General features: G+C 39.1%; 1 protein-coding gene across 3 annotated transcripts in view; it reads left to right on the forward strand.

The window, feature by feature from the left end:
* Positions 1–27,769, forward strand: part of LOC110162537 (CSC1-like protein 2) — a 64,547-nt gene that overhangs the window by 12,150 nt on the left and 24,628 nt on the right. For 2 of the 3 annotated variants that reach the window (XR_008632828.1, XM_055158162.1), the window contains exons 2-7: positions 6,366–6,617; positions 13,360–13,439; positions 13,593–13,628; positions 16,543–16,633; positions 21,631–21,668; positions 22,684–22,826. Coding sequence is in view for 2 of the 3 variants with exons in the window: in XM_055158162.1 (XP_055014137.1) it covers positions 6,450–6,617; positions 13,360–13,439; positions 13,593–13,628; positions 16,543–16,633; positions 21,631–21,668; positions 22,684–22,826 (556 nt within the window). In the remaining variant the exon portion in view is untranslated. The remainder of the gene's footprint in view (positions 1–6,365; positions 6,618–13,359; positions 13,440–13,592; positions 13,629–16,542; positions 16,634–21,630; positions 21,669–22,683; positions 22,827–27,769) is intronic. The other variant, XM_055158163.1, reaches the window with a different exon arrangement.

A 27,769-nucleotide genomic window follows, 5' to 3' on the forward strand; every position in this document is an offset into this window, starting at 1 on the left:
TGTTCTGATCCCGGTCTCAGTCCTGGTTCAGTCCTGGTTTAGACCTGGTTTAGTCCTGGTTCAGTCCTGGTTTAGGTCCTGGTTCAGTCCTGGTTTAGTCCTGGTTCAGTCCGGCATCACAGTTTAAGTCACAGAAAAGTTTTTTTTTTCCATTTTTCATTTAAATACAAAATCGAAAACTGAAAAAACAAATCATTATCAGTTTTTTCATTTTGGTTTTCGACACAAATAATGAAGAAAATAGTTTTTGCTTTTATTTTGAAAAACGAACGAACGAATAATGCACGGATTTGTTTTTGTGGAGTAAACAGGACCTTTAAAAAGTCCTCGTCTAAAATAAACAAACAGTTCCAGTAGAAAACAAACCCTCTCGCTCAGACTCTTTACATTCTCAATGAGCGACCAGAAGCGTTTTTCAAAATAAACAAAAATTTGAGGAACAAAATTCAGATTTCAGAGCGCAGTGCCCCGGTGAGCCTGGTGGTGGCGCTGTAGACGCTGTAGACGCCGTGAGGATCAGAAAAACTCGCTGTTATGAAATCCTCAGACCTATTTTTGAACGGACGCTTTTTTAAAATTTATTTATTTTTTTAAACAGACGAGGATGAGTCATGCTGCTGCGTCTCCCACGGCAACCACACATCTACTCTCCATTCACAAAAACTGCAACACGGTCCTGGTTTAGACCTTGTTTAGTCCTGGTTCAGTCTTGGTTCAGTCTTGGTTCAGTCTTGGTTTGGTCCTGGTTTGGTCCTGGTTTAGTCCTGGTCCAGACCTGGTTTAGTCATATTTATTTTTGGTTTGGTTGTGGTTCAAACCTGGTTTAGATCTGGTTTTAGTCTGGTTCTGGTTTAGTCCTGGTCCAGACCTGGTTTAGTCATATTTATTTTTGGTTTGGTTGTGGTTCAAACCTGGTTTAGATCTGGTTTGGTCCTGGTTTAGTCCTGGTCCAGACCTGGTTTAGTCATATTTATTTTTGGTTTGGCTGTGGTTCAGACCTGGTTCAGATCTGGTTTAGTTCTGGTTTAGTCCTGGTCCAGACCTGGTTTAGTCATATTTATTTTTGGTTTGGCTGTGGTTCAGACCTGGTTTAGACCTGCTTTAGTCCTGGTTTAGTCCTGGTCCAGACCTGGTTTAGTCATATTTATTTTTGGTTTGGTTGTGGTTCAAACCTGGTTTAGACCTGCTTTAGTCCTGGTTTAGTCCTGGTCCAGACCTGGTTTAGTCATATTTATTTTTGGTTTGGCTGTGGTTCAGACCTGGTTCAGATCTGGTTTAGTTCTGGTTTTGTCCTTGTTTATCCTTGACTTTTATCTGGTTCAGTTTTTGTCCTGGTTTAATCTTACCTTTTGCATTATTTAGTCCTGGCTCAGTTTCATTTCAGTCCTTTGTTAGTCTGGCTGTAGTCCTGGTTGTAGTCCTGGTTTAGGCCTGATTTAGTCCTGGTTTCATTTTAGCTTAGTCCTAGTTTAGTCCTGGTTGAGTCTCATTTTAACCTGTATTAGCCTGGTTGTAGTGCTGGTTTAGTCCTTTTTAAATCCTGGTTTAGTCCTTCTTTAGTCCTGCTTTAGTCCTGTTTCAGTCTCATTTTAGTCCTTTGTTAGCCTGGTTTAGTCCTGGTTTAGTCCTGCTTTGGTCCTCGTGTAGTCCTGCTTTAGTCCTGCCTTAGTTCTGGTTTAGTCCTGGTTTAGTCCTACTTCAGTCTCATTTTAGTCCTTTGTTAGCCTGGTTATAATCCTTGTTGTAGTCCTGGTTTAGTCCTGTTTTAGTCCTGTTTTAGACCTGGTTCGGTCCTGGTTTAGTCTTGTTTGTAGTCCTGCTTTAGACCTGGTTTAGTCCTGCCTTAGTTTTGCTTTAGTCCTGGTTTAGTCCTACTTTAGTTCTGCCTCAGTTTTGTTTTAGTCCTGTTTTAGACATGGTTTAGTCCTGGTTTAGTTCTAGTTTAGACCTGGTTTAATCCTGGTTTAGTTCTAGTTTAATCCTGGTTTAGACCTGGTTTAATCCTGGTTTTAGACATGGTTTAGTTCTTGTTTAGACCTGGTTTAAACCTGGTTTAGACCTGGTTTAGTTCTAGTTTAGATCTGGTTTAGTTCTAGTTTAATCCTGGTTTTAGACCTGTTTTATTCCTGCTTTAGTTGTACTTTAGTCCTGGTTTAGTCTTGGTTTAGTTCTGTTTTAGTCCTGCTTTAGTCTTGATTTAGTCCTTCTTTAGTCCTTGTTGTAGTCCTGGTCTAGTCTTGGTTTAGTCCTGCTTTAGTCCTGGTTTAGTCCTGCTTTAGTCTTGGTTTAGTTCTGCTTTAGTCCTGTTTTAGTCCTGCTTTAGTCCTGCTTTAGTCCTGATTTAGTTGTACTTTAGTCTTGGTTTAGTCCTGCTTGAGTCCTGCTTTAGTCCTGCTTTAGTCTTGGTTTAGTTCTGCTTTAGTCCTGTTTTAGTCCTGTTTTAGTCCTGATTTAGTTGTACTTTAGTCCTGGTTTAGTCCTGTTTTAGTCCTGCTTTAGTCCTGCTTTAGTCTTGGTTTAGTCCTGTTTTAGTCCTGCTTTAGTCCTGTTTTAGTCCTGGTTTAGTCCTGGTTTAGTCCTGCTTTAGTCTTGGTTTAGTCCTGTTTTAGTCCTGCTTTAGTCCTGTTTTAGTCCTGGTTTAGTCCTGGTTTAGTCCTGGTTTAGTCCTGCTTTAGTTCTGCTTTAGTCCTGGTTTAGTCCTGGTTTAGTCCTGGTTTAGTTCTGTTTAGTTCTGTTTTAGTCCTGTTTTAGTCCTTTAGTCCTTTTAGTCCTGTTTAGTCCTGTTTTAGTCCTGGTTTAGTTTTAGTCCTGTTTTAGTCCTGGTTTAGTCCTGGTTTAGTCCTGGTTTAGTCCTGGTTTAGTCCTGGTTTAGTCCTGGTTTAGTCCTGGTTTAGTCCTTTTAGTCCTTTTAGTCCTGGTTTTAGTCCTGGTTTAGTCCTGGTTTTAGTCCTGGTTTAGTCCTTTAGTCCTCCTTTAGTCCTGGTTTAGTCCTTTGTCCTTTTAGTCCTGGTTTAGTCCTGGTTTAGTCCTAGTCCTGCTTTAGTCCTGGTTTAGTCCTGCTTTAGTCCTGGTTTAGTCCTGTTTTAGTCCTGGTTTAGTCCTGGTTTAGTCCTGGTTTAGTCCTGGTTTAGTCCTGGTTTAGTCTTCCCTCTCTTCTCTTCTCTGGTTTAGTCTTCTGTCGTTTTTGTTTGGGGGGAGGTGTGGCAGCGATGCCGTTGTGATGTCATAATCAGTCGAGGAAAAACTGGGTCAGACTTTACAGCGGTTTCCACGGCGACCGCATCACTGGGTCACCGCTGCGGCATCGTGGGAAATGGAGTCTCTCTCTCTCTCTCTCTCTCGTACGAACCGCCAGAACGTCCACAGTCTAATCCGAGCTCGAGCACACGGTCAAACTCTGAGCTTTACAGATGTTCACATTTGTTGACCCGGTTTATTTATATCTCATGTTTTAGTTTTTTTTTTTCTGTTAATGAGTATAAATATAAAAACACTTTGATTGACAGCTGGAGTTTATATGTGAAGTGTTTTAGTTCGTTTCCTTCAATGATTTTCAGAGTTTTTATTCGTAAAAAATAAGATCAGAGCTTCTCAGGTTGTTTTATATTTTAGAATAGAGACAGTTTACTCTTAATATAGACTGTTTCTGACCGGGTTTAGACCTGGTTTAGTCCTGGTTTAGTTCTGGTTTAGTCCTGGTTTAAACCTGGTTTAGTCCTGGTTTAGTTCTAGTTTAGACCTGGTTTAGTCCTGGTTTAGTTCTAGTTTTAGTTTAGACCTGGTTTAAACCTGGTTTAGTCCTGGTTTAGTTCTAGTTTAGACCTGGTTTAGTCCTGGTTTATTTCTAGTTTAGACCTGGTTTAGTCCTGGTTTATTTCTAGTTTAGACCTGGTTTAGATCTGGTTTAAACCTGGTTTAGACCTGGTTTAGATCTGGTTTAGACCTGGTTTAGTCTTAAGCCAATGAGGTTCATTTTGTCTTCTTATATACTTTAACTTCTTAGGTTCTTTTTAAAGACAATGCAGTAAAGTGTGTTTACCTTGTTGACATGTTTCGGCTGCTGCTGCATCTTCAGAACTGTCCTTGGTGTTGGTGTTGACGTGTCGTATATCAGCTGTTGTTACTTCCTGTGGGCGTGGTCAGACCTGATGGACCTGGCAGGTCGCTCAGACTGACCACGCCTCCCGTCGCCCGGTGTCTCTGGAGGAGGGTGTCCCAGGTGTGTGAAAGGAGGAACGCGCCGTCATCACGGTTAATGCTGTCCGTGCCTCGTTTCCTGATTTCAATGTCCTCCTTGATCCAGCGTTTGAACTTGTTGTTTTCCGATCCAATGACCCGAGCCCCGTCCCGATCCAGAATGTGGTTGTTCCTTTTACAGTGTCTGATGTGGCGGATTTTAGGTTTTCCTGTTCTGCTTTGTCTTTTTGTGTTCTGGTGAGTCTCCCTGACGTTTCCTTCTCGCATTCCTTTTGTTGTTCCTTTTTTCGGATGTGAAATGCCCGGCCTGTTTCCCCTATGTATGATTTATTGCATGATTTGCATTGAATTTCGTATGTGGCGTTGCATTTTTGTTCTTGTGGGATTTTGTCCTTGGGATGTACGAGCTGTTGACGGAGTTTTGTGTCTGGTTTTACTACAGTGCTTATGTTGTGTTTTTTCATGGCTCTGGATGGGTTCGGTTATTCCTCTGATGTTCGGTAGTGTGACTATGTTTTTGTCCTGCTGCCCTGTGTTGGATTGTTGTGTTTTTTTTTCCGGGGTTTGTTGGTTTTATTGATAACTTGTTGTCTGCCTTTGTTCATGGCCCAGCTGGGATATTGACATTGTTTGAGTGCTTGTATGATGTGTCTCTCCTCTTCCTCCCTGTCGGTCTGTGATGAGTGTGGCCCGTTCGAATAATGTTCTTACTACTGAAAGTTTGTGTGCAGTGGGGTGGGTTGTTGTGCAGTCTGGTTTAGTCTTGGTTCAATCTTGCTCCAATCTTGGTTTAGTCCTGGTTCAGTCTTGGTTTAGTCCTGACTCAGACCTGATTTAGTTCTAGTTTAGTTGTGGTTTAGTTGCAGTTCAGACCTGGTTCAGATCTGGTTTTGTCCTGTTTTAGACTTGTTTTATTCCTGGTTTAGACCTGGTTTAGTCCTGGTTCAGTCTTGGTTTAGTCCTGGTTCAGACCTGGTCAGTCATGAGACAGAGTGTGAGAAAAAGATCTTGTATATGACGAGTCACGTCGCATGTTCGTACACGAGTGCATTTGACTAAAGCCGTTGTAAAGCCAAAAGTGATTCTAAAGTATTTAAAAGTGAATATCTTTGTCATTCCTTAGTCTATCAACGTAAAATAAAAAGTGACTGAAAGATAAAACCCTCCTCTGTTAGAATATTTCAGCAGTTTTCTGCTGCATCTGGCGAGGACGCAGCGATAACTGTTTCCTTTTTGGACCAAAATAAATGACATGAATGAATGGACACGTGTACTGACCAAACACCAGTGTCGGGGAGTAACAGATTACATGTACCGGAGTTACGTAATCAGAGTACAAATTATGAGTAACTGTATTCAGTTACAGTTACTGTTTCAGTGAGTGGTAATTGGATTACAGTTACTTTGTTGAAATAAATGGATTACATGGCGGGATTTTCCTGTTTTCACATTTTGGGCTAAATCCCCCCCCTTTTTTTTTTTCTCGGTAATTCCACTCATTGCCAGATACTAAACCAGGTCTAAACCAGGTCTAAACCAGGTCTAAACCAGGTCTAAACCAGGACTAAACCTGGTCTAAACCAGGTCTAAACTAGGACTAAACCAGGACTAAACCAGGACTAAACCAGGTCTAAACCAGGACTAAACCAGGACTAAACCAGGACTAAACCAGGACTAAACCAGGACTAAACCAGGACTAAACCAGGACTAAACAGGACTAAACAGGACTAAACCAGGACTAAACCAGGACTAAACCAGGACTAAACCAGGACTAAACCAGGTCTAAACCTTTAAAATGTTTTCCCCTACAGATTACAGATTACATCCTGTCCTGTCCAGTCCTGGTTTAGTCCTGATTATAGTCCTGGTTTAGTCCTAGTTTAGTCCCAGTTTAAACCTGGTTTGTTCTATTTTTTTTCTGTTTGGTTTCTATAAGTTATTGTTATTTTGGAAAGTTTTTAGGTTGTTTTTTGTTATGGTGATCGTCTTTTCCTTTATTATTATGTTTTTTTTTGGTCACGGGATAGTTAAAGTTTTTTTTTTTTCGTCTTTTGGTTTCCTGCGTCCGTCTTAAACATATTTTAATCTGTACTTTTGCGTCATAACAAACGTGGGACACAAAATCTCATACAGAACTCGTCCTGACTGTTGTGTGTTTTCGTCTCCAGGTCTGAGCGACTCTCCTGATTGGCCGATGCTGCTCTGTGGGCGTGTCTGAGTCTCCCGATTGGCTGGTTTGGCCGTCCGTCATCATGCCGCTGTTAAACCTGGCCCCGTCGTGCTCGGATCCGGACAACTGCTCGTCCCAGAGCGAGCCCAAAGCCTACTGTTACTCGGCGCGCATCCGGAGCACCGTGCTGCAGGGGCTGCCCTTCGGAGGAGTGCCCACCGTCCTCGCGCTCGACTTCATGTGCTTCCTGGTACGTTCTCTTCAGTTTTTATCTTTATTTAAACACTTTCTCTTCAGTTCTTATCTTTATTTAAACACTTTCTCTTCAGTTTTTATCTTTATTTAAACACTTTCTAGTCAGTTTTTACCTTTATTTAGATGTTTTCTGTTCAGTTTTTATCTTTATTTAGATGTTTTCTGGTCAGTTTTTGATCTTTATTTAAACACTTTCTTTTTTTCTTTTTTTTTTTTCTTTTCTTTTTTTTAATCATTTTTTATCTTTAAACGCTTCCTGGTCAGTTTGTCAGTTTTTATCTTTATTGTAAACACTTTCTCTTCTTTCTAATCGTTTTTTTTTTTTTTTTTTTAATCTTTATCTAAACACTTTCCTGGTCAGTTTTTTTTAGTCTTTGTTTAAATGCTTTCTCAGGTCAGTTTTTTCATTTTTTCAGTTTTTTCATTTTTTTCTTCAGTTTTTTCATCTTTTTTATCTTTAAACAGGTTCTTCAGTTTTTATCTTTATTTAAAACTCTTCAGTTTTTATCTTTATTTAAACACTTTCTCTTCAGTTTTTATCTTTATTTAAACACTTTCTCTTCAGTTTTTATCTTTATTTAAACACTTTCTCTTCAGTTTTTATCTTTATTTAAACACTTTCTCTTCAGTTTTTATCTTTATTTAAACACTTTCTCTTCAGTTCAGTTTAAACACTTTCTCTTCAGTTTTTATCTTTATTTAAACACTTTCTCTTCAGTTTTTATCTTTATTTAAACACTTTCTCTTCAGTTCTTATCTTTATTTAAACACTTTTCTTCAGTTTTTATCTTTATTTAGATGTTTTCTGGTCAGTTTTGATCTTTATTTAAACACTTTCTAGTCCTTTTTTTCTTTTTTTCTTTTCTTTTTTTTTTTTTTTTTTTAATCATTTTTTATCTTTAAACGCTTCCTGGTCAGTTTGTCAGTTTTTATCTTTATGTAAACACTTTCTAATCGTTTTTTGTTTTTTTTTATCTTTATCTAAACACTTCCTGGTCAGTTTTTTTTAGTCTTTGTTTAAATGCTTTCTGGTCAGTTTTTGTCTTTATTTAAACATTTCTAGTAATTTTTTATCTTTTTTTTTTTAATCACTTTTTATCTTTAAACGGTTCCTGGTCAGTTTGTTCAGTTTTTATCTTTATTTAAACTCTTCAGTTTTTATCTTTATTTAAACTCTTCAGTTTTTATCTTTATTTAGATGTTTTCTCTTCAGTTTTTATCTTTATTTAAACACTTTCTAGTTATTTTTTATCTTTTTTTTTTTTTATAGTTTTTTATCTTTAAACGGTTCCTGGTCAGTTTGTCAGTTTTTATCTTTATTTTATATGAATCTTGGTCAGTTTGTATCTTTATTTACTTACTTTCTAGTCATTTTAAAAATCTTTATTTAAACATTTTCTAGCCAGTTTGTCAGTTTTTATCTTTATTTACTTAATTTCAAATTTTTTTTAATCTTTATCTAAACACTTCCTTGTCAGTTTTTTTTAGTCTTTATGTAAATGCTTTCCGGTCAGTTTTTATCTTTATTTAAACATTTCTAGTAATTTTTTATCTTTTAAAAAAAATTTTTTTTTATCACTTTTTATCTTTAAAAGGTTCCTGGTCAGTTTGTCAGTTTTTATCTTTATTTAAACATTCTTTTGTCAGTTTTTATCTTTATTTAAACACTTCCAGGTCAGTCTCTGTTCATTATGTACCTGGTTTATTTACCTGGTTTTATTTGGTTTATTTACTTGGTTTTATTTGGTTTATTTACTTGGTTTTATTTGGTTTATTTACTGGTTTTATTTGGTTTATTTACTGGTTTTATTTGGTTTATTTACCTGGTTTTATTTGGTTTATTTACTTGGTTTTTACTTGGTTTTATTTGGTTTATTTACCTGGTTTTATTTGGTTTATTTACTTGGTTTTATTTAGTTTATTTACCTGGTTTTATTTGGTTTATTTACCTGGTTTTATTTGGTTTATTTACCTGGTTTTATTTGGTTTATTTACTTGGTTTTATTTGGTTTATTTATTTGGTTTTATTTTTATTTACTTGGTTTTATTTGGTTTATTTTACTTGGTTTTATTTGGTTTATTTACTTGGTTTTATTTGGTTTATTTACCTGGTTTTATTTGGTTTATTTACTTGGTTTTATTTGGTTTATTTTACCTGGTTTTATTTGGTTTAATTTACTTGGTTTTATTTGGTTTATTTACTTGGTTTATTTGGTTTATTTACTTGGTTTTATTTGGTTTATTTACCTGGTTTTATTTGGTTTATTTACTTGGTTTTTATTTGGTTTATTTACCTGGTTTTATTTGGTTTATTTACTTGGTTTTATTTGGTTTATTTACTTGGTTTTATTTGTTTATTTACCTGGTTTTATTTGGTTTATTTACCTGGTTTTATTTGGTTTTATTTACCTTGGTTTTATTTGGTTTATTTACTTGGTTTTATTTGGTTTATTTACCTGGTTTTATTTGGTTTATTTACCTGGTTTTATTTGGTTTATTTACCTGGTTTTATTTGGTTTATTTACCTGGTTTTATTTGGTTTATTTACTTGGTTTTATTTGGTTTATTTACCTGGTTTTATTTGGTTTATTTACTTGGTTTTATTTGGTTTATTTACTTGGTTTTATTTGGTTTATTTACCTGGTTTTATTTGGTTTATTTACTTGGTTTTATTTGGTTTATTTACTTGGTTTTATTTGGTTTATTTACTTGGTTTTATTTGGTTTATTTACCTGGTTTTATTTGGTTTATTTACCTGGTTTTATTTGGTTTATTTACTTGGTTTTATTTGGTTTATTTACCTGGTTTTATTTGGTTTATTTACTTGGTTTTATTTGGTTTATTTACTGGTTTATTTGGTTTATTTTTGGTTTTATTTGGTTTATTTACCTGGTTTTATTGGTTTATTTACCTGGTTTTATTTGGTTTATTTACTTGGTTTTATTTGGTTTATTTACTTGGTTTTATTTGGTTTATTTACTTGGTTTTATTTGGTTTATTTACTTGGTTTTATTTGGTTTATTTACTTGGTTTTATTTGGTTTATTTACCTGGTACAGACTTGTTCATGTTCAGCTTTATCTTAGTTTATCACATTTTAAAGGACCCGTGTGTCACTCTGAATTGAGTTTTACACATTACCCAGAACTGACACCAGAAGCGACAGCAGCACATAACGTAACGCAGCGTGACGTGGGCAGAGCTGCACATGTGTGAACTTTTAAAAGCTTCAGTTTACACCAGAGGCACAGATCTGCTCCTGTGACGCAGCCTCTGTGTCAGCAGCGTCAAACTCAAATACACAGAGGACAAAATGAAAAACTGGGTCTAAGTCGTGGGTCAAACTGAATATTTATAGGCGAGTTTCATTGTTGACAAAAGCGCGCGTTGCATGCTGGGAATTATTTTGGTCGGTGGCAAGAAACACTAATTCAACATGACGGACGGAGCGAGAAAACACGTACAGGATATTGATCCCGGTTATTTATCCACTCTAACGGCAGAGGACCCAAGACCATTTGACCAGAAATTGGTCATAAGCATCGACGGACGACAAATCACCCTTTTCAACCTCGACAAAAGGTTGGAACCAAACCAAATTTCTGGTCAGAATCACCAACTACCTGGACAAATATTCACTTGGGCGATATCCACAATGACTTGGTGGAAACTCCTGGGCCATTCACAGCAGAAAAGATGAAAACCTCCAAGAGTCTCGATGTGTTGTTGAACTTGTTGGAGTCCACGGTTTGTTAGGATCTTCTACGTTTGCTCTGCGGATGTTTGAAAGACGTTTAATTCACTGTTAGCGGTTCTTTTCACTCGGAATACGAAAAAGACATTTTCCTTCTTCCGTGCTTCTATTTGGCTACGTTCAGTCTGAATGACACAGATCCGATTTTTTCAAATGTGACCCAGGACACTTGGATCTGTGCTCCTGAAACTGAAACATATCTGATCTTTTGACATGTGACTTCAGTCTGAACGGCCAAAGCTCATTCATCCACCTACACGTTATCAACAAGACACAAACGTCACTATTCTGTGCTGAAGTAGGAGAAAATTGTTAATGAACTCTGTGTGACTGAAGTGAAGCACATCACCACTCACCACTCTTGGCTCCGTCTCCACATCCACACGTTCCTTTTAACGTTCTGTCCCACAAAACACCACGACCATAAACCTCGTCCTTCTCCTTCTCAATCTCCTCCTTAAAAGAAGTAAGTTGTTCATGTTCTGGCTCCGGTACGAGAGGAACTTTAAAATCTCCAGGTGCTCGATGCTGCGTCCATGTTTGGGCAACTTCCGTAAACACAGAGACGCTCGCTGCGGTTGACGTCGTCGTGTCTCCAGTGTCACATGTGGGACACTTTTGGGTCGTTTACTGTTCACACTGGAGTCACATACAAGTCACATTTAATTGGAAATGTGAACGACCTCGAAAAAACATCGGATTTCACAAAAAATTCGGAATTGAGCGTTAAGTCCTGCAGTCTGAACGTAGACTTAGTGCATCCGATAATGCAGCAGGAATTTACCATTAACGGGGATAAATACTCGAGGTTACGCACTGTGTTTGACGCTATCATGTTTCTTGCCTCCGACCAGAATATTTCCCAGCAGCAACGCGGGCTTTTAATAACAATGACGTCAGCTGAAACTCGCCTATTTACCTACATGTTTTCTATTCTTTCGAGATATGTTATGTTAAACCTTTTATTATTAAAATAAATGTTTAATAATAGTTTGGCTTAAACACTGAATCCAGAACAAACAGAATATAAAATATTAACATTTTAAATAAATAAAGTCTCTATAGTCGATCTGTCGCAGCTCTAATACAGATTTGATATGATTTCACGGACCAAATATAATTATATCTCGCAGGCCAAATTTGGTCCCCAGGCCTGAGTTTGACATGTCTGCTCTGTGGATTCTCACGTTTACACACTAAACTTTTTACATTGTTCATGTGTTCAATGTTGATTGGATGAATTATGTTTTAAATCACACAATCACAATCAAAATGTTGACAACAAGACGAGACAACGAGACGATGTTTTGCAGCGATAACGAGCCGTGTCTGTGGAGCTGCGTGAATAAAACTCCTCTCCATTTCACTTTGGTCGTCTGCTCAGAAGTCGTTCTTGTAAAGTTTGTGTCTGATGTCGTGAATTGTTTTATATTTATCCTCCGCGGCTGTAAACTTTCCACGTCCATCACAGTCATTCCCCTGAGCTCCTGATGCGACGCTCGCTGTTTACGCCACTGTAATGGTTTCAGAGAACATATTTTGAAAGGACATGGGACATTTATTTTGACACTGCATGCCCATTTCCTGTCTCTCCCCTGATAAAAATCCTGGAGACGCTCTGTTGACATAGCAAAATGAAAACTCTAACCTAATCTGAACGGCACGTAGCGTCATGACGGCCGTTGGACACACATACGACACTGCTGCTGCACCTACACACTCACACAGGCTCCTCCCAGATCACAAGTCTGCACTAACAAGAGTCCTTTTAATCCAGAATCAAACCGATTGTCCGTAAAAAGAATATAATCTCAGTGTTGCGCACATGGATTTATTTCTGCGAGTGTAAACAAGTGACATGACTCTGTGGTGTGTTCAGGGACAGTACGGACACACAAACAAATGACTCCGTAGATAAAAACTGATGCGGAGTCACATTTTAGGACATTTATCTGTTTGTAAATTGGATTAAATGAACAGAATGTAGAGAGTCTAATATTTATAACGACGTATCACATGCCCACGTGAAATATCGGCCCATATCAGCAAACATATCGGCCAATCGATATATCGGTCGGGCTCTAGTTTAAAGGTGCATATTTTTTTTTACTTTAATATCATGTTTTTGTGGTTTAAATGTTTTAATTTTAATATGTTTAATTTTTTTCTTTTTTAATTGTTTTGTGGTCTAAAGGTGCATTTTTTCTTTTAGTTCAATATCAGTTTTTGTGGTTTAAAAGTTGCATATTTTTCTTCTTTTTTAGTTTAATATCTTTTTTTGTTTTTTAAAGTTGCATATTTTTCTTCTTTTTTTAGTTTAATATCAGTTTTTGTGGTTTAAAGTTGCATTATTTTTTTCTTTTTTTAGTTTAATGTGATGTTTTTGTGATTAAAAGTTGCATATTTTTCTTTTTAGTTTTTTGTTTTTTAAAGTTGCATATTTTTCTTCTTTTTTTAGATTAATATCAGTTTTTGTGATTTAAAGGTGGTTGAAGTTGCATATTTTTCAGTTTTTTAGTTTAATGTCATGTTTTTATGTTTTAAAGGTGCATATTTTTCTTTTTCTTTGAGTTTAATATCAGTTTCTGTGGTTTAAAGTTGCTTATTTTTCTTATTTTTTTTAGTTTAATGTCATGTTTTTGTGATTTAAGAGTGGTTAGAGGTGCAAATTTTTCTTTTTCTTTTAGTTTAATGTGATGTTTTTATGGTTTAAAGTTGCATATTTTTCTCCTTTTTTAGTTTAATGTCATGTTTTTGTGGTTTTAAAGTTGCTTATTTTTCTTATTTTTTTAGTTTAATGTCATGTTTTTGTTATTTAAGAGTGGATAGAGGTGCATATTTTTCTTTCTCTTTTAGTTTTATAAATTTTTGTGATTTAAAGTTGCATATTTCTCTTATATTAGCTTAATGTGATGTTTTTGTGATTTAAAGTTGCATATTTTTCTTCTTTTTTGATTTTAATGTGATGTTTTTGTGTTTTTCAGGTGCTGCTGTTCGTGTTTTCCATCCTGCGTAAAGTTGCCTGGGATTATGGACGCCTGGCGCTGGTCACAGACGCAGACAGGTCAGGATTTTATTTAACATTTAACATTTAAGATTTAAAATTAAAGACGACTCTTTTCTTTCTGTTTAAATGTTTAAATTTTTTTTTATACATTTGTGAAGCTAAATCGTCTTTATATAAACGTTTTTGTGTCTGTAATTTCTGTAATTAAAGGCTTCAGATGATGAGCTGTGGAGACGAGAAAGAGTAGTACGTCCTGGAGTTGTTTTGTGTGGTTTTTTTTTAATAATTTAATTCAATTTTTAATTTTTTTTTTGGTTTGTTTGACTTTGAAGAATTTTAATTTGAAAATAATAAATCTTCTGTTCTCACGGTTTGCTGTGTATGAAAACGGAGAGACACCAGAGCCGCGAAAATAAAAACAAACGAAACTGAAATCAGCAAGAAACGATCGGACTAAACCAGAACTGAACCAGAACTGAACCAGGACTGAACCAGAACTGAACCAGGACTGAACTAGGACTGAACCAGGACTAAACCTGGTTTAAACCAGGACTGGACCAGGACTAAACCAATACTAAACCAGGACTAAACCAGGACTAAACCAGGACTAAACTAAGACTAAACCAGGAGTAAACCAGGACTGAACCAGGTCTAAACCAGGTCTAAACCAGGACTAAACTAGGACTAAACCAGGACTAAACCAGGACTAAACCAGGACTGAACCAGGACTAAACCAGATCTAAACCAGGTCTAAACCAGGTCTAAACCAGGTCTAAACCAGGTCTAAACCAGGACTAAACCGGACTAAACCAGGACTGAACCAGGACTGAACCAGGACTAAACCAGGTTTAAACCAGGACTGGACCAGGACTAAACCAATACTAAACCAGGACTAAACCAGGACTAAACCAGGACTAAACCAGGACTAAACCAGGACTAAACTAAGACTAAACCAGGAGTAAACCAGGACTGAACCAGGTCTAAACCAGGACTAAACTAGGACTAAACCAGGACTAAACCAGGACTAAACCAGGACTGAACCAGGACTAAACTAAGACTAAACCAGGAGTAAACTAGGACTAAACCAGGACTAAACCAGGACTAAACTAGGACTAAACCAGGACTAAACCAGGACTGAACCAGATCTAAACCAGATCTAAACCAGGTCTAAACCAGGTCTAAACCAGGTCTAAACCAGGTCTAAACCAGGACTAAACCAGGACTAAACCGGACTAAACCAGGACTGAACCAGGACTGAACCAGAACTAAACCAGGACTAAACCAGGACTAAACCAGGACTGAACCAGGACTGAACCAGAACTAAACCAGGACTAAACCAAGACTGAACCAGGAATAAACCAGATCTAAACCAGGTCTAAACCAGATTTAAACCAGGTCTAAACCAGGACTACACCAGGACTACACCAGGACTAAAACCAGGTCTAAACCAGGACTACACCAGGACTACACCAGGACTACACCAGGACTAAAACCAGGACTAAACCAGGACTAAACCAGGACTAAAACCAGGACTAAACCAGGACTAAACCAGGACTAAACCGGGACTAGACCAGGACTAAAACAAGACAAAGCCAGGACTAATTTAGGACTAAACCAGAACTAAACAAAAAATAAATTAGAACTATATCAGGACTCAACTGAAACTAAACCAGGACTAAACCAGGACCTATTTCAGACCTGTTAAAAGTGTTTTACATATTTATTTATTTTATTTTGTTTTGTTTTTGTGTCTCTTTTGTCTCTCCGTGTTTGAACTGTTTGTGATGCTAACGACGCTAACGTGCTAACCTCTGCTGCTTCAATGCTTTATTCAAACTTTATTTAAACTCAGCCGACGACGAGAGCGAGAAAACTATGAACCGGTGAAAAGGTAAAAGGTGTTTGTGACCCGGTGACGTCTTAGCGCGTTAGATCACCCCCCTCTAGTGTCCAGAGACGGCCCAGCGTGACGTGGGTACAAAAATAAAACGTCCTCTAGAGTTTTTAGTGCAATGTTTTGGGGACTACATTACCCATGAGCCTTTGTGAACGTGCTGTGTGAAAACCGCCTGACGACAAGACGGGAACGAGGACAAAAACAGGACTGGACCAGGACTAAAGAAGGACTGAACCAGGACTAAAGAAGGACTGGACCGGGACTAAAGAAGGACTAAACCAGAACTAAACCAGGACTGAACCAGGACTAAAGAAGGACTGGACCAGGACTGGACCAGGACTGAACCAGGACTGAACCAGGACTAAAACAGGACTAAAGAAGGACTGAACCAGGACTAAAGAAGGACTGGACCGGGACTAAAGAAGGACTGGACCGGGACTAAAGAAGGACTAAATCAGGACTAAATCAGGACTAAAACAGGACTTAAGAAGGACTGAACCAGGACTAAAGAAGGACTGGACCAGGACTGAACCAGGACTGAACCAGGACTGAACCAGGACTAAAACAGGACTAAAGAAGGACTGGACCAGGACTAAAGAAGGACTGGACCAGGACTGAACCAGGACTGAACCAGGACTAAAGAAGGACTGGACCAGGATTGAACCAGGACTAAAGAAGGACTAGACCAGGACTGAACCAGGACTAAAGAAGGACTGGACCAGGACTGGACCAGGACTGAACCAGGACTAAAGAAGGACTGGACCAGGACTAAAGAAGGACTGGACCAGGACTGAACCAGGACTGAACCAGGACTGAACCAGGACTGAACCAGGACTAAATCAAGACTAAACCAGGACTAAACTAGGACTAAACCAGGACTAAATCAAGACTAAACCAGGACTAAACTAGGACTAAACAGGACTAAACCAGGACTGAACCAGAACTAAACCAGGACAAAATCAAGACTAAACCAGGACTAAATCAAGACTAATCCAGGACTAAACCAGGACAAAATCAAGACTAAACCAAGACAAAATCAAGACTAAACCACGACTAAACTAGGACTAAACCAGGACTAAATCAAGACTAAACCAGGACTAAACTAGGACTAAACCAGGACTAAATCAAGACTAAATCATGCCCACACCAGGACTAAACCAGGACTAAACCAGGCCTAGATCAGAGACATAACTTCAGACTTGTTCCTGTATCAGTTGTGTTATTTAAACCTGTGTATTGACTTTCCTCTTCTGTTTTTGTCAGCGTTGCGTCGGCGATGCACTCGGACACTCCGGACCGCTACGAGCGCCTCACCTCCGTCTCCAGCTCCGTCGACTTCGAACAGCGAGACAACGTAAGAAACTCAAAACACTCTTAGTTTATCTTTAACGTCCGATGTGACACAAAATGGACTCTTGTTAACGCGTTAAGACGTGTTAGAATCCTGTTACCTCCTCAAAAACAGACCTGGAGATATGTTTTGTTTCATTTATCTTTTAGTAACCCTTTATTATTAAAGTCTGTCTACTTCTCCAAAGCTCAAAACGCTCTGTTCCACCTTGTGATGTCATTAAGCGGTAGTTTTCAAGTTAATAGCTGCCTTTTTACCTTTAGTTCAGTAGAGATCGGCAGTTCCAGGTTTGAAATCATCCAGATGATTCCAGTGAAAGTGTGTGGAGTTTGAAAACACAGTGTAGCACTTCCTGTATCACCACGTGACATCACGAGGTGGAACAGTTTTCATTTTAAGAGAAGAACTCAGCCTAAATGTGCAGGGTTTGTGTGTTAAACATGTGTGAATGAAACAAAACACAACTCCAGGTCTGTTTGTGATGAGGAAACATTATAACATAGATCAGAAAATTGTATAATATTTGCCGATTATACAAATTCTAGTGTGACAATTGCAGGATATTATCGGCCGATATGAGCAATTGGAGACATATCAGCCTTAAATCTTGCTGATCTGGGTCGATAGTTCACATGGGCAGGTCACAGGCACGGGCGGGTAACGGGTGGAATGTTAACGGGTCCGGGTGGGTGCGGGTTTAACTTTGATATAATCAGAGGTTAATGTTCGGGTGCGGTGCTGTACTGTGCAAGTGCGGGCGGGTGTGGGTCTCCAAAAATGGACCCGTGCAGGACTCTGCCCCAGAGTCACGTCACTCACGTGTACTTGTTTACATTTAGCTGCTGTCAACATGCTGGATTATATTATATTTATGGATGGTTGTTTTGAGTCAGGATTGAAAGGACACTTACTATTGCAGACTTGTGATCTGAGAAGAGCCCGTGTGAGTGTTGCAAATGTGTCAGTTTTGAAGCTACTTTTCATTCTTTCTTATTGTTTAGCTGTAAAACACCACACATAAACTGCTTTTTTCTTTGACACTGGCCTAGTGTAAAGTGACTGTAGTGTCTGTACGTGTTACTAGACCTGCAATGATGTGTAAAAGAGCTGTGAATCGAGGTGTGAATGATCAGCATTTACGCATATCATTAATTAAAGGTTGATATTTGTAGTTTACTTACTTTGTTTACTGGCTAGAATGTCACGCAAAAACGCCATTAGGTCAACCTGCTCTCTTTAAATATGGCGTAAAGAAGCAAAATAAACAATAAATGTCACCCAAACAAACTCAATTAAAAATCCAGTAGAGCCAAACCTAAGTTTTATAATCAATTAAAGATTTACAGTGAATTTTTACATTACTAAATATATCGGCAGCTCCAATTCCCATTTTATCTGTATATCGGTTTTCTCATTATGAATTAAATCTTTGTTTGTGCTTTAATTTTGCTAATTCGGGTTAAGGTTTAAATGTTTGTCTCCCTCTTGTGGCCAATTAACTTCATTACTGTAAAATACTTAAAAAATACTTAATGAAAATCAAATCTAAAACATTTTAAACTGTGGGGTAAGATATTGTACTTATAAGAACAAGACAATGTCTGATGAAGTCGCAGTATTTGTTGCTGCGCTCTGTGTGTGTCAGATGCCCTCCCGGTGCCTCCGCGGGCTGTACTGTCGTCGTATTTTTTGCAGCGTCGTTGTTGTTTTTGCTGACTCATGCTTCTCCTCCCCCTCGCTGCTGCGTCAGACACACTCCAGACTCCAATGAGAAAGTCCCGGTTTGGTCCCAGGTCTAATCCAGGACTAATCCCGTTAACCCAGAGACAGTTTAGGCCACGCCCACTCTTAGCGTCCTACTCACCTCGTCTCCTCGTCTCCTCTTTGTCTTTTCTTTTTGGTGTCGGAGAATTGTCAATGTAAACGCAATACCCACTTACTGACTATGAATTAATTACTAAATATCAATAAAACCCCATAGAAGTGTAATGCCCCTGCTTCAAGTTTAACGTATAAATGTATGTTAACTGGATCACAATACATGCTAAAAACAAGACCTAAATTACACTTAACACTGGGAGCGATTTTAATTGAACAAGTTGAAGAAATTTATTAATTATTGGGTGTAATAGTGGACACTAAATTAACATATGGGCCCGGTCAAGCAGAAGTAAACAACAAGGCCAAAAATTCAAGTTAATGCATCTGATATAAAAATGTATTGAACAGATACATATGTACTCTAGTTTATGAAACTGTTTACCTTTTTTCTGTACCATTTTTGGTTCTAAAGTTCCATATGTTTTAAACAGACCATGTATGAAACATGGAACAAAAATTATTTCCCAAATTTCAAAGACCTGCAAATCATGTGAATAAATGAATGTATTTCATCATTCGATCTTTGAACTGTTGATGAAGGTACATGATTTTTCAAAAAAAAAAAGCATTTAAAATGCTAAAAATTTGCTTGGAAGGACTGACATATTTTATAGAAATAGTTTCCTTTCATTTTGAAGTAATATTAAAGTATGTATGTAAGTATATGTGGATATGTTTTGTAGATATGTGGGTATATATTTTTTTGCAAATGACAGGTAAGCACTCCAAAGGTGACTTAAAAAAAAAAAAAAGAAAAAAAGTGAACCACGTGATTATGTAAAACAACAGGGGTAGGACTCCATAAGTTTTTTAAACTTCATCCTCCTCCTTTTGAGCACCAGGTCCCAAATATGTCATGTATATATCACTATTTTTGTTATTGTTTTTTGAATTTTGTTGTACCTGGCTCAAACAAACAAATAAATAAATGAAATTAAAGTATTCGGAAGAAAAAAGCGACAAATGATGAAAAACGATTTTCCCTCCGTTACTTTTCCCTCCGTTACCATGAACTTTCTTAATAAAAAATCTCATGAGTCAAAAAGTAAGAGGTTTTTCCACCTAATCTTGTACCATATGGTAGAAAACTATATGAAGCAAATATTCAAACCAGTTTGTTAAGGATATGTAAGTGAGAACCAAGAGTTATCACTGTTTGGATTTATTGCCCAAAAAGTGCTGCATATTTCATTCCCTCCGTTACTGACATGAGTTTTTTTATTTTTTTGTCAACAACTTGAAAGAATATCACAGGTTTAACTTGACCCTGTTGGAGTGTAACTCTTTCCTACATTCTGATACTTTACTTATTTCAATAGTCCCTCTAGTTTCTGAATAAGAGACATTTGAATGTCAAAAATCTGCCTGACCGGATCCTTTTCTTTTACATTGAGCTTTCATGTCTTGTTATTTTATGTGTGTGTGTCTCTGTGTGTGAAGTTTTGAGTTATATAACAATTTCTAAGTCATGAATTTGAGGAGACCCCATGAAGAATAACTACTGATGTTTCAGTAGCTAATGGGGATCTTCATAAACTAAGTTAAACTGCCCCCTGCTGGGAGGTTTGTGTCTTTTCTCGCTCTGATGAAATCTCATTCAGCCGGCGAGCGCGTGGAGCTGCAGTCCGGATGTGTGTGGGGTTTTACTGGGGCAGGGGTCATAATGGGCTTTAGAGCTTTTAGACCGAGAGCTTAAGCCTTCAGTGGGTCAGTCGATTAATCGGTCGACCAAAACGTGCATTATTAATCTCGTTATTTACATTATAAAGATTTATATGGGACAGAACGTGAGAGAGTGAAGCTGAAGATTTAGAGTTTTTGGTATTTTCACTGTCGGGCGAGTTACTTCAAAACTGTAATGTGTTTTTTATTTATTTATTTATTTATGATTTGTTTCTGTCATTTCAGAGTCATTTGTTAAATTACAATATTATTGTGTTTAAAATATAAAACATGACACAACTATTACAAAACTTTAACTTTCACCAGAATAACGACTAAACCAGGGCTGAACCAGGACTGAACCAGGACTGAACCAGGACTAAACCAGGACTAAACCAGGGCTGAACCGAGGACTGAACCAGGACTGAACCAGGACTAAACCAGGACTAAACCAGATCACTAAACCAGGACTAAACCAGACTAAACCAGGACTTAAACCAGGACTAAACCAGGACTAAACCAGGGCTGAACCGAGGACTGAACCAGGACTGAAAACCAGGACTAAACCAGGACTCAATCAAGACTAAACCAGGACTAAATCAAGGCTAAACCAGGACTAAACCAGGACTAACCCAGGTCTAAACCAGGACTAAACCAGGACTGAACCGAGGACTGAACCAGGACTCAACCAGAACTCAACCAGGACTCAATCAAGACTAAAGCAGGACTAAATCAAGGCTAAACCAGGACTAAACCAGTACTAAACCAGGACTGAACTAAGACTGAACCAGGACTAAACCAGGACTGAACCAGGACTAACCCAGGTCTAAACCAGGACTGAACCAAGACTGAACCAGGACTGAACCAGGACTAAACCAGGACTGAACCAGGACTAAACCAGGATTGAACCAGGTCTAAACCATGTCTAAACCAGGACTGAACTAGGACCGAACCAGGACTGAACCAGGACTAATCTTGGACTAGGACTTGGACTCTAGTTCCGCCCCTGAGAGAACCCCGAGCTCGTGCAGCAGAGTGTCCATAAAGCTCGAGTGTGGAGTTTTTTGTCGGTCCTTTCGCCGACAGCAAAAAGCAAAGCAAAGTTTATTTCTGTGCAAAAATGATGATTAAACTCAAGATTCATACATTTTAATCTGTGTTTATAAAAAATACTCAGTTTCCTAGTGCTTTTTTTTCTGCATAAATAGTAGTTTTTTGCGTGAGCTCCCCCTGCTGGTGTCGTCTCGTGAGTGCAGTTTGGGTCAGATACACAAGAGAGACTTTTTTAGTCGACTAATCTTGCTATTTTTGCGCTTTCTAATAATATTAATGTCCTGATCTTTAGTCGATGTTTTCTAGTTTTTCCGTTGAGATTTGCTTTATTTCTTGTGTCATTATAATTAATCCACAGATATTTAATTAAAGCATTTCATTTTTTTTTTTTTTTTTAATTCCAGGGTTTCTGTTCATGGTTAACGGCCATCTTCAGAATAAAGTGAGTATCTGCTCCTGTCAGCTCCTCTGTCTGTGCTCCTGTCTCCTCCTGTCCTCACCTGTCTTCACCTGTCCACACCTGTCTGCTCCTGACCTCACCTGCCCTCTTGTGCCCTTACCTGTACTCACCTGTTTGCTCCTGTCCTCACCTACCCTCACCTGTCCTCTCCTGTCCTCACCTGCCTTCACCTGTCCTCCCCCGCCCTCTCCTCACCTGCCCTTACCTGTCCTCACCCGTCCTCACTCACTCTCGCCCGTCCTCACCTGTTCTTACCTGTCTACTCCTGCCATCACCTGTTCTCATCCGCCCCTCACCTGTCCTCACCTGTCCTCTCCTGTCTTCTCCTCCCTTCACCTGTCCTCTGCTGCCTTCACCTGCCTTCACCTGTCCTCAACTGTCCTCACCTGTCTGCTGCTGTCTCCTCCTGCTCTTGTCTGCTCCTGTCCTCACCTGCTGCTTCTGCCCTCACCTGTCCTCACCTGTCCTCCCACCCTCACCTGCCCTCACCTGTCCTCACCCATCCTTATCCATCCTCACCTGTACTCACCTGTCCTCACCTGTCCTCCCCTGTCCTCCCTGCCCTCACCTGCCCTTACCTGCCCTCATCCATCCTCACCTGTCCTCACCTGTCCACACCTGTCCTCACCGCCCTCACCTGCCCTTTCCTCTCCTCACCTGCCCTCACCCATCCTTATCCATCCTCACCTGCCCTTACTCACCCTCACCCATCCTCCCCGCCCTCACCTGCCCTCACCTGCCCTTACCTGCCCTCACCCATCCTCACCCATCCTCACCTGTCCTCACCTGTCCACACCTGTCCTCACCCACCCTCACCTGCCCTCGCCTGTCTCACCTGTCCTCCCCTGCCCTCACCTGCCCTTACCTGCCCTCACCCATCCTCACCTGCCCTCACCTGCCCTTCACCTGTCTCACCTGTCCTCACCTGCCTTCCCCTGTCCTCACCTGCCTCCCCCGCCCTCACCTGTCCTCACCCGTCTCTCTCTTGTTTCCATAGAGACGAGGAGATCCGTGAGAAGTGCGGTGAGGACGCGGTGCACTATCTGTCGTTCCAGAGACACATCATCGGGCTGCTGGTGGTCGTCGGCGTTCTGTCCGTCGGCATCGTCCTCCCGGTGAACTTCTCCGGAGATCTGCTCGGTAAAACTCACCTGCGCCGACTCTCTGTGTTTTTAAAGCTCACAGATGAAAAAAAAAACCCAAAACTATTATTATTATTATTATTATTACAAACTGGTTTTATTTGTAAAATCTGGCAACACAAACTGAGACCAAACGAACAAACTTTTTCTCTTATAATTTGTACGTCTCTGTATTTAAACCAGACCTATTGTGAACAACTCTGAATCATTCTGTTATAATTTGGACGTTTTAAATCACAAAATGCATCTAAAACGACTTAATAAAAGAAACAAATCTGCGTTAGAAAACTGCGGTGTCCGACGGGAGCTGATGCAAACGTCGTCAAAACAAAGCGCAGTGAGGTTGTTGGCACCTCCGATAGATAGATAACTTCAGGTCAGGTTTTTTCATTTGTTTTTTTAATGTTTTTTTTGTTCATGATGCATCTAAAACGACATAATAAAAGACTCAAGTGCGATTACTTTTGAAAAAATTACGTTTTTTAAGGACGTCACAGTCACATTAGACAAGCCACATGCATTTCTTTTAGCACAAGTTTTAGTTTTCAACATCTGTGTGTAGGAAAAATATAAGCTACATGCATAAAAACAGACAAGACACTTTAGTTACAAACAGATAAGAAATATATGGAATTATTACTTATTATTAATTATTCTACAGTGAGAGCATTTTTGGCAGAGAGACTGAAATTAAACAGAAAATGCACACCAAAGTAAAATTTACTGAGGTACAAATGCGAGGAACAGCAATTTAAAAGTTAAAAAACGCCTGGCGCACTCAGATGGCCGATGTCCAAAAGCTTTAAAAAAAAATAAATAAATTAAATATAGTTTCGGCAAAAAACTTTCATCAGATAATTTTTCGTGCTTTGGAACACAGTGTACCACCCTGTCGATTAAAATGCGCTCGCCTTATCATCGGACACGTTTACATGATGTTTTTTAATTCCGAATTTATTGTTCTGAATTAAAATATTCATTGAAATAATCCAGAAGTGAGGTTTACATGGAAATCGTCTTTGTTTAATTCCGTTCAGCGTCTGGGGGTGGAGAAGGTTCTGATTGGACAGAGACACGAACGTATTTATGTCGACCGGAAGAAAACAAACACTTCAGCTGCTACCGGCTTTTCTGCCTTTCTCGGTTTGTCGTTGCTCCACGGACACAAACACGATCCAAACTTTTCCCGCGGTGGTTCCGATGATAATTGCGCAGCAGATGGAGAATTGTCTCATCGCGCTTTAGCTGAGGAGGAGAAGGGAAGAGTGTCGGAGAAGGAGGAAGAAGACAAAGTGAGTGTGAGGCTGATCTACCTCAGCCCACTCCCACATCCCGCTCACAAATCCAAAGAGACGTGGAGGAAAATCTGAAAAAAAGGTCCTGATCGCGTCAGAAGAGCTACACAACGAGCATGCGACGAACGACCTGAATTATTTTTTAACAAGAATAAACAGTTTTTAGCCTGATTCATCATCCCGTTTCACTTCGTACAAACCGTCTGACCTCGCAGCATTAGGATTCGTTCGCTCGACAGTAGGCGGGTACTTTTTTAAATTTAACCAATCGCTGCTATTTGGTCGTGACGTTTGTAATGCTCCAAATCCTGTAGGAAGAAGGACAATAACGTCTTTCCCCTTGATAAAATTCACCAAACATTCTCTTTGTTCCGGCTTTAAATCCTCGATCTCGGGAATCGTTGCCAACACAGAATGTCTGTCTGTTCGCTGATTGGCTGGTGCCCGAACTTGCACTTCCAGAATTTTTGCGAACCTTCTAGTGTATTCCGATTCTTGACGTAGTCGCTGGAGAGAAATGAAATTGAGCGAAGGCACTAGGCGGCACCAGCCTGATTAAACGTTTACATCAGGGTGTCCAAACTTTTTTCATCAAGGGCCACAGATCTAAACACAGACGAAGCAGAGGGACGATCGAGGGTCGTAGACTGATGCTCAATACAGTGAATAATTAAAATATGCGCAGGTTTAACACGTTAGAATGATCCATCAGTCTTTATTCATGCTAAGATCCTTAAAACCAAACACTAAATGTTAAATATTTGCTTTATCAAGGTAAATTTTCAAAAAAACTTGCAGTAAAAAAATATTTTTTTAATTGATGCAAAGTAATTTGGGCCAATTCACCTGGAGGTCTGAGGGCCAAGAAAAATTTGTCTGAGGACCGCATTTGGCCCCCGGGTCACAGTTTGGACCTGCCTGGTTTACATGATCGAAGAATAAATTAATTCGGCTTTAAAATCGGAATAAACCACCCAATTACTTCAGAATTAATTTAACTCCGAATAATAATTTTCATTAGGAATTAAGTGTTTACATTGTCTTTTTAAAGCGGGGTTAAGTTTTTTTTTTCCAGAATTAAAGCTCTCATGTAAACGTGGCAATTGAGATCGACCAAAGTAGACTTATCGGGACCTGACGATCTTTCGATTTTTGGCACAGCCCGAGAAACAATAATACCACGGCTAAAGCTCTGAAAAGTTTGCATAATAGGTCTGCTTTAAAGTAGTTTTTGCTTAAGATCTAAATTTTAAAAACACATCCCTTTTAGTCAGATTATTATTGAATTCTTCTAAAATTCCTACGTAGAGTCCTGTTAGATGTTTATTAGTCTCCAGCAGTAAAAACCCTTCCTCATGTGACTGTGAAACTGAACTGTGTAACCTTAACGTGAACCTGTGGTGTGTTTGGGTTCAGTCCGAATTCTGAGCGCCGAAGCTTTTCTCAACATGGGATCTCCGGGCCCTCCCTCCAAAGAAGGTACCGCCGGGTCAAACCGGGTCGAGCGCAGACGAACCCTAGAGAGTTTTGTGTGTGGAGAGTCGCCCGTAGACACCGTCCCCGGTAGAGAGTCCCCGCTGAGAGTAGCACCGGCTCTGTTTTCCCCCTCGTAGTGTGTGTGGATAGAAGAAGTGTGTAACAAACCGAATGCACCACAGCGGAAAGCAACACAAACGTTTAGAGCTCGCCGCAACCGCATCACGAAGCGTCAGGAGTTTGTGGATCACTTCAGACGATGTTAATTAACGTTTGAGGCCGGGTTTTGCTTAAAGTGCATTTGACAGATTAATACTGTGGTTTGGTTGGAGACTGGGGCAGTATTTGTGGTAAATATGTATTATAATTTTGCTTCAGATGAGTGGCGGCTCGTGAAGAGAAGTCAAAAACAACGAAACTGGAAAAGAAACTGTTGTCAAATTGTCAAACCAAACCACCAAAACTTTTAGGATTATAAATCGCTCTGGAGTGTAAGTCACAGCAGCCAAAAAATGTGTAATGAAGAAGAAAAAAAAACATACATAAGTCGCACTTTTTGATGGAAATGTATTTTATAAAATCAGAGACCAAGAACTATTTCGATGAAATTTCATTAATCGATCGTCGGGAGAATTAACGATCGATTGTCGATTAATCATTAATGTTTTAATATTAAAATTATCATCATTATTATTACTATACTTACTTATTTATCCACTACTAATGTGCATAAATAAATTCGACTTTACGACATATAAACCGTAACCACTCTAGAGCAGGGGTGTCCAAACTTTTTTCATCAAGGGCCACATATGTAAACGCAGACAAAGCAGAGGGACGATCGAGGGCTGTAGACTGATGCTCAGTTCAGTGAATAATTGAAATATGTGCATGTTTAACATGTTAGTATGAGCCATCAGTCTTTATTCATGCTAAAATCCTTAAAACCAAACACTTAAATGAAATATGAGCTTTATCAAGGTGGATTCTCCAAAAACTTGCAGTAAAATATATTTTTTAATTGATGCAAGGTCATTTGGATCAATTCACCTGGAAGCGTGAGGGCCAAGAAAAAATTTGTCTGAGGGTCGCATTTGGCCCCCGGGCCATAGTTTGGACATGCCTGCTCTAGAGCCACATCAGCCCGTTTGACATTATAATGTGTTTAATTCAGATTTGTGCAACTCTCACAGAAATGAAACTTAAAACCTCATGGCTCATTTGCATAAACTAAGACAAGAAAAAACAGCTCTTGTGTCGCTGATGTGGTTCAGCTTCTGTCAGATTAAAAGACATGACTCAGGTGAATACAGGTTAGTGTGACCAGATTTGCGTTTGTCAAAATCAGGACAGCGTACGGGGGGAGGGAGGTGGGGACTCACACTTGTCTCGACCTCATCGTTAAATGTGCATTTGTGCTTCGGTGTGTTGCAGACTGACCGAATGTTTGTGTCTCGCTCCTCCTGAGTTACAGACGCTACGAGAGACGCTCAGTTTAATGTCCCAATGAAAGGAAATGAAAACCCGAACATTTGTATCATTTTATAAAAAAAAAAAAAAAGCCCGGACGACCAGGACAGGACGTGAAAAACGTACTTGTCCGGGGAAAAACGTACGTTTGGTCATGCTACGCTACGCACAGACACCTACATTCAGTCTGTCGATTAAAAATGAACATAATCGATGAAATTCTTAATGATCAATTATTGATTAATCGACTAATCGTGCCCATCCCTACCAGGAACTGACATTTCCTGTTGAAAGTCAAGTTGTAGTAAAAACAATAGAAGAGAGAACAACAGACTGTTAACGTCACATATGAACAGTTCTTCAGATAAACTATAACATAAACAACAGAACAGAACAAGTTTAACAAACTCTCCATCTCACTCCAAATCACTAAATCCATTCAATTCTTCATCCTCGGTGTCACTTCTGAACAACTCCTCGACCTCCGGAGGTAAACAGAGCGACACAAACTCTTCTGTGTCGCTGTCGTCAGACTCAGCATCAGTTCCAGTTAGAATTATTCGGGTCTTTCTTGAATGCGATCCGACTGACAGACAGACAGACAGATGAGTTAGTGACAGTGACAGATACTACTAGACTGTCAATGTGAAAATATATATATATTGCACCATCAGTGTCTGACTTTTTTTAACAGATTACA

The sequence above is a fragment of the Boleophthalmus pectinirostris genome, unplaced genomic scaffold (genome assembly GCF_026225935.1).
Source record: "Boleophthalmus pectinirostris isolate CB_2022bp ecotype Guang Dong unplaced genomic scaffold, ASM2622593v1 HiC_scaffold_22, whole genome shotgun sequence".
Classification (NCBI taxonomy): domain Eukaryota; kingdom Metazoa; phylum Chordata; class Actinopteri; order Gobiiformes; family Gobiidae; genus Boleophthalmus; species Boleophthalmus pectinirostris.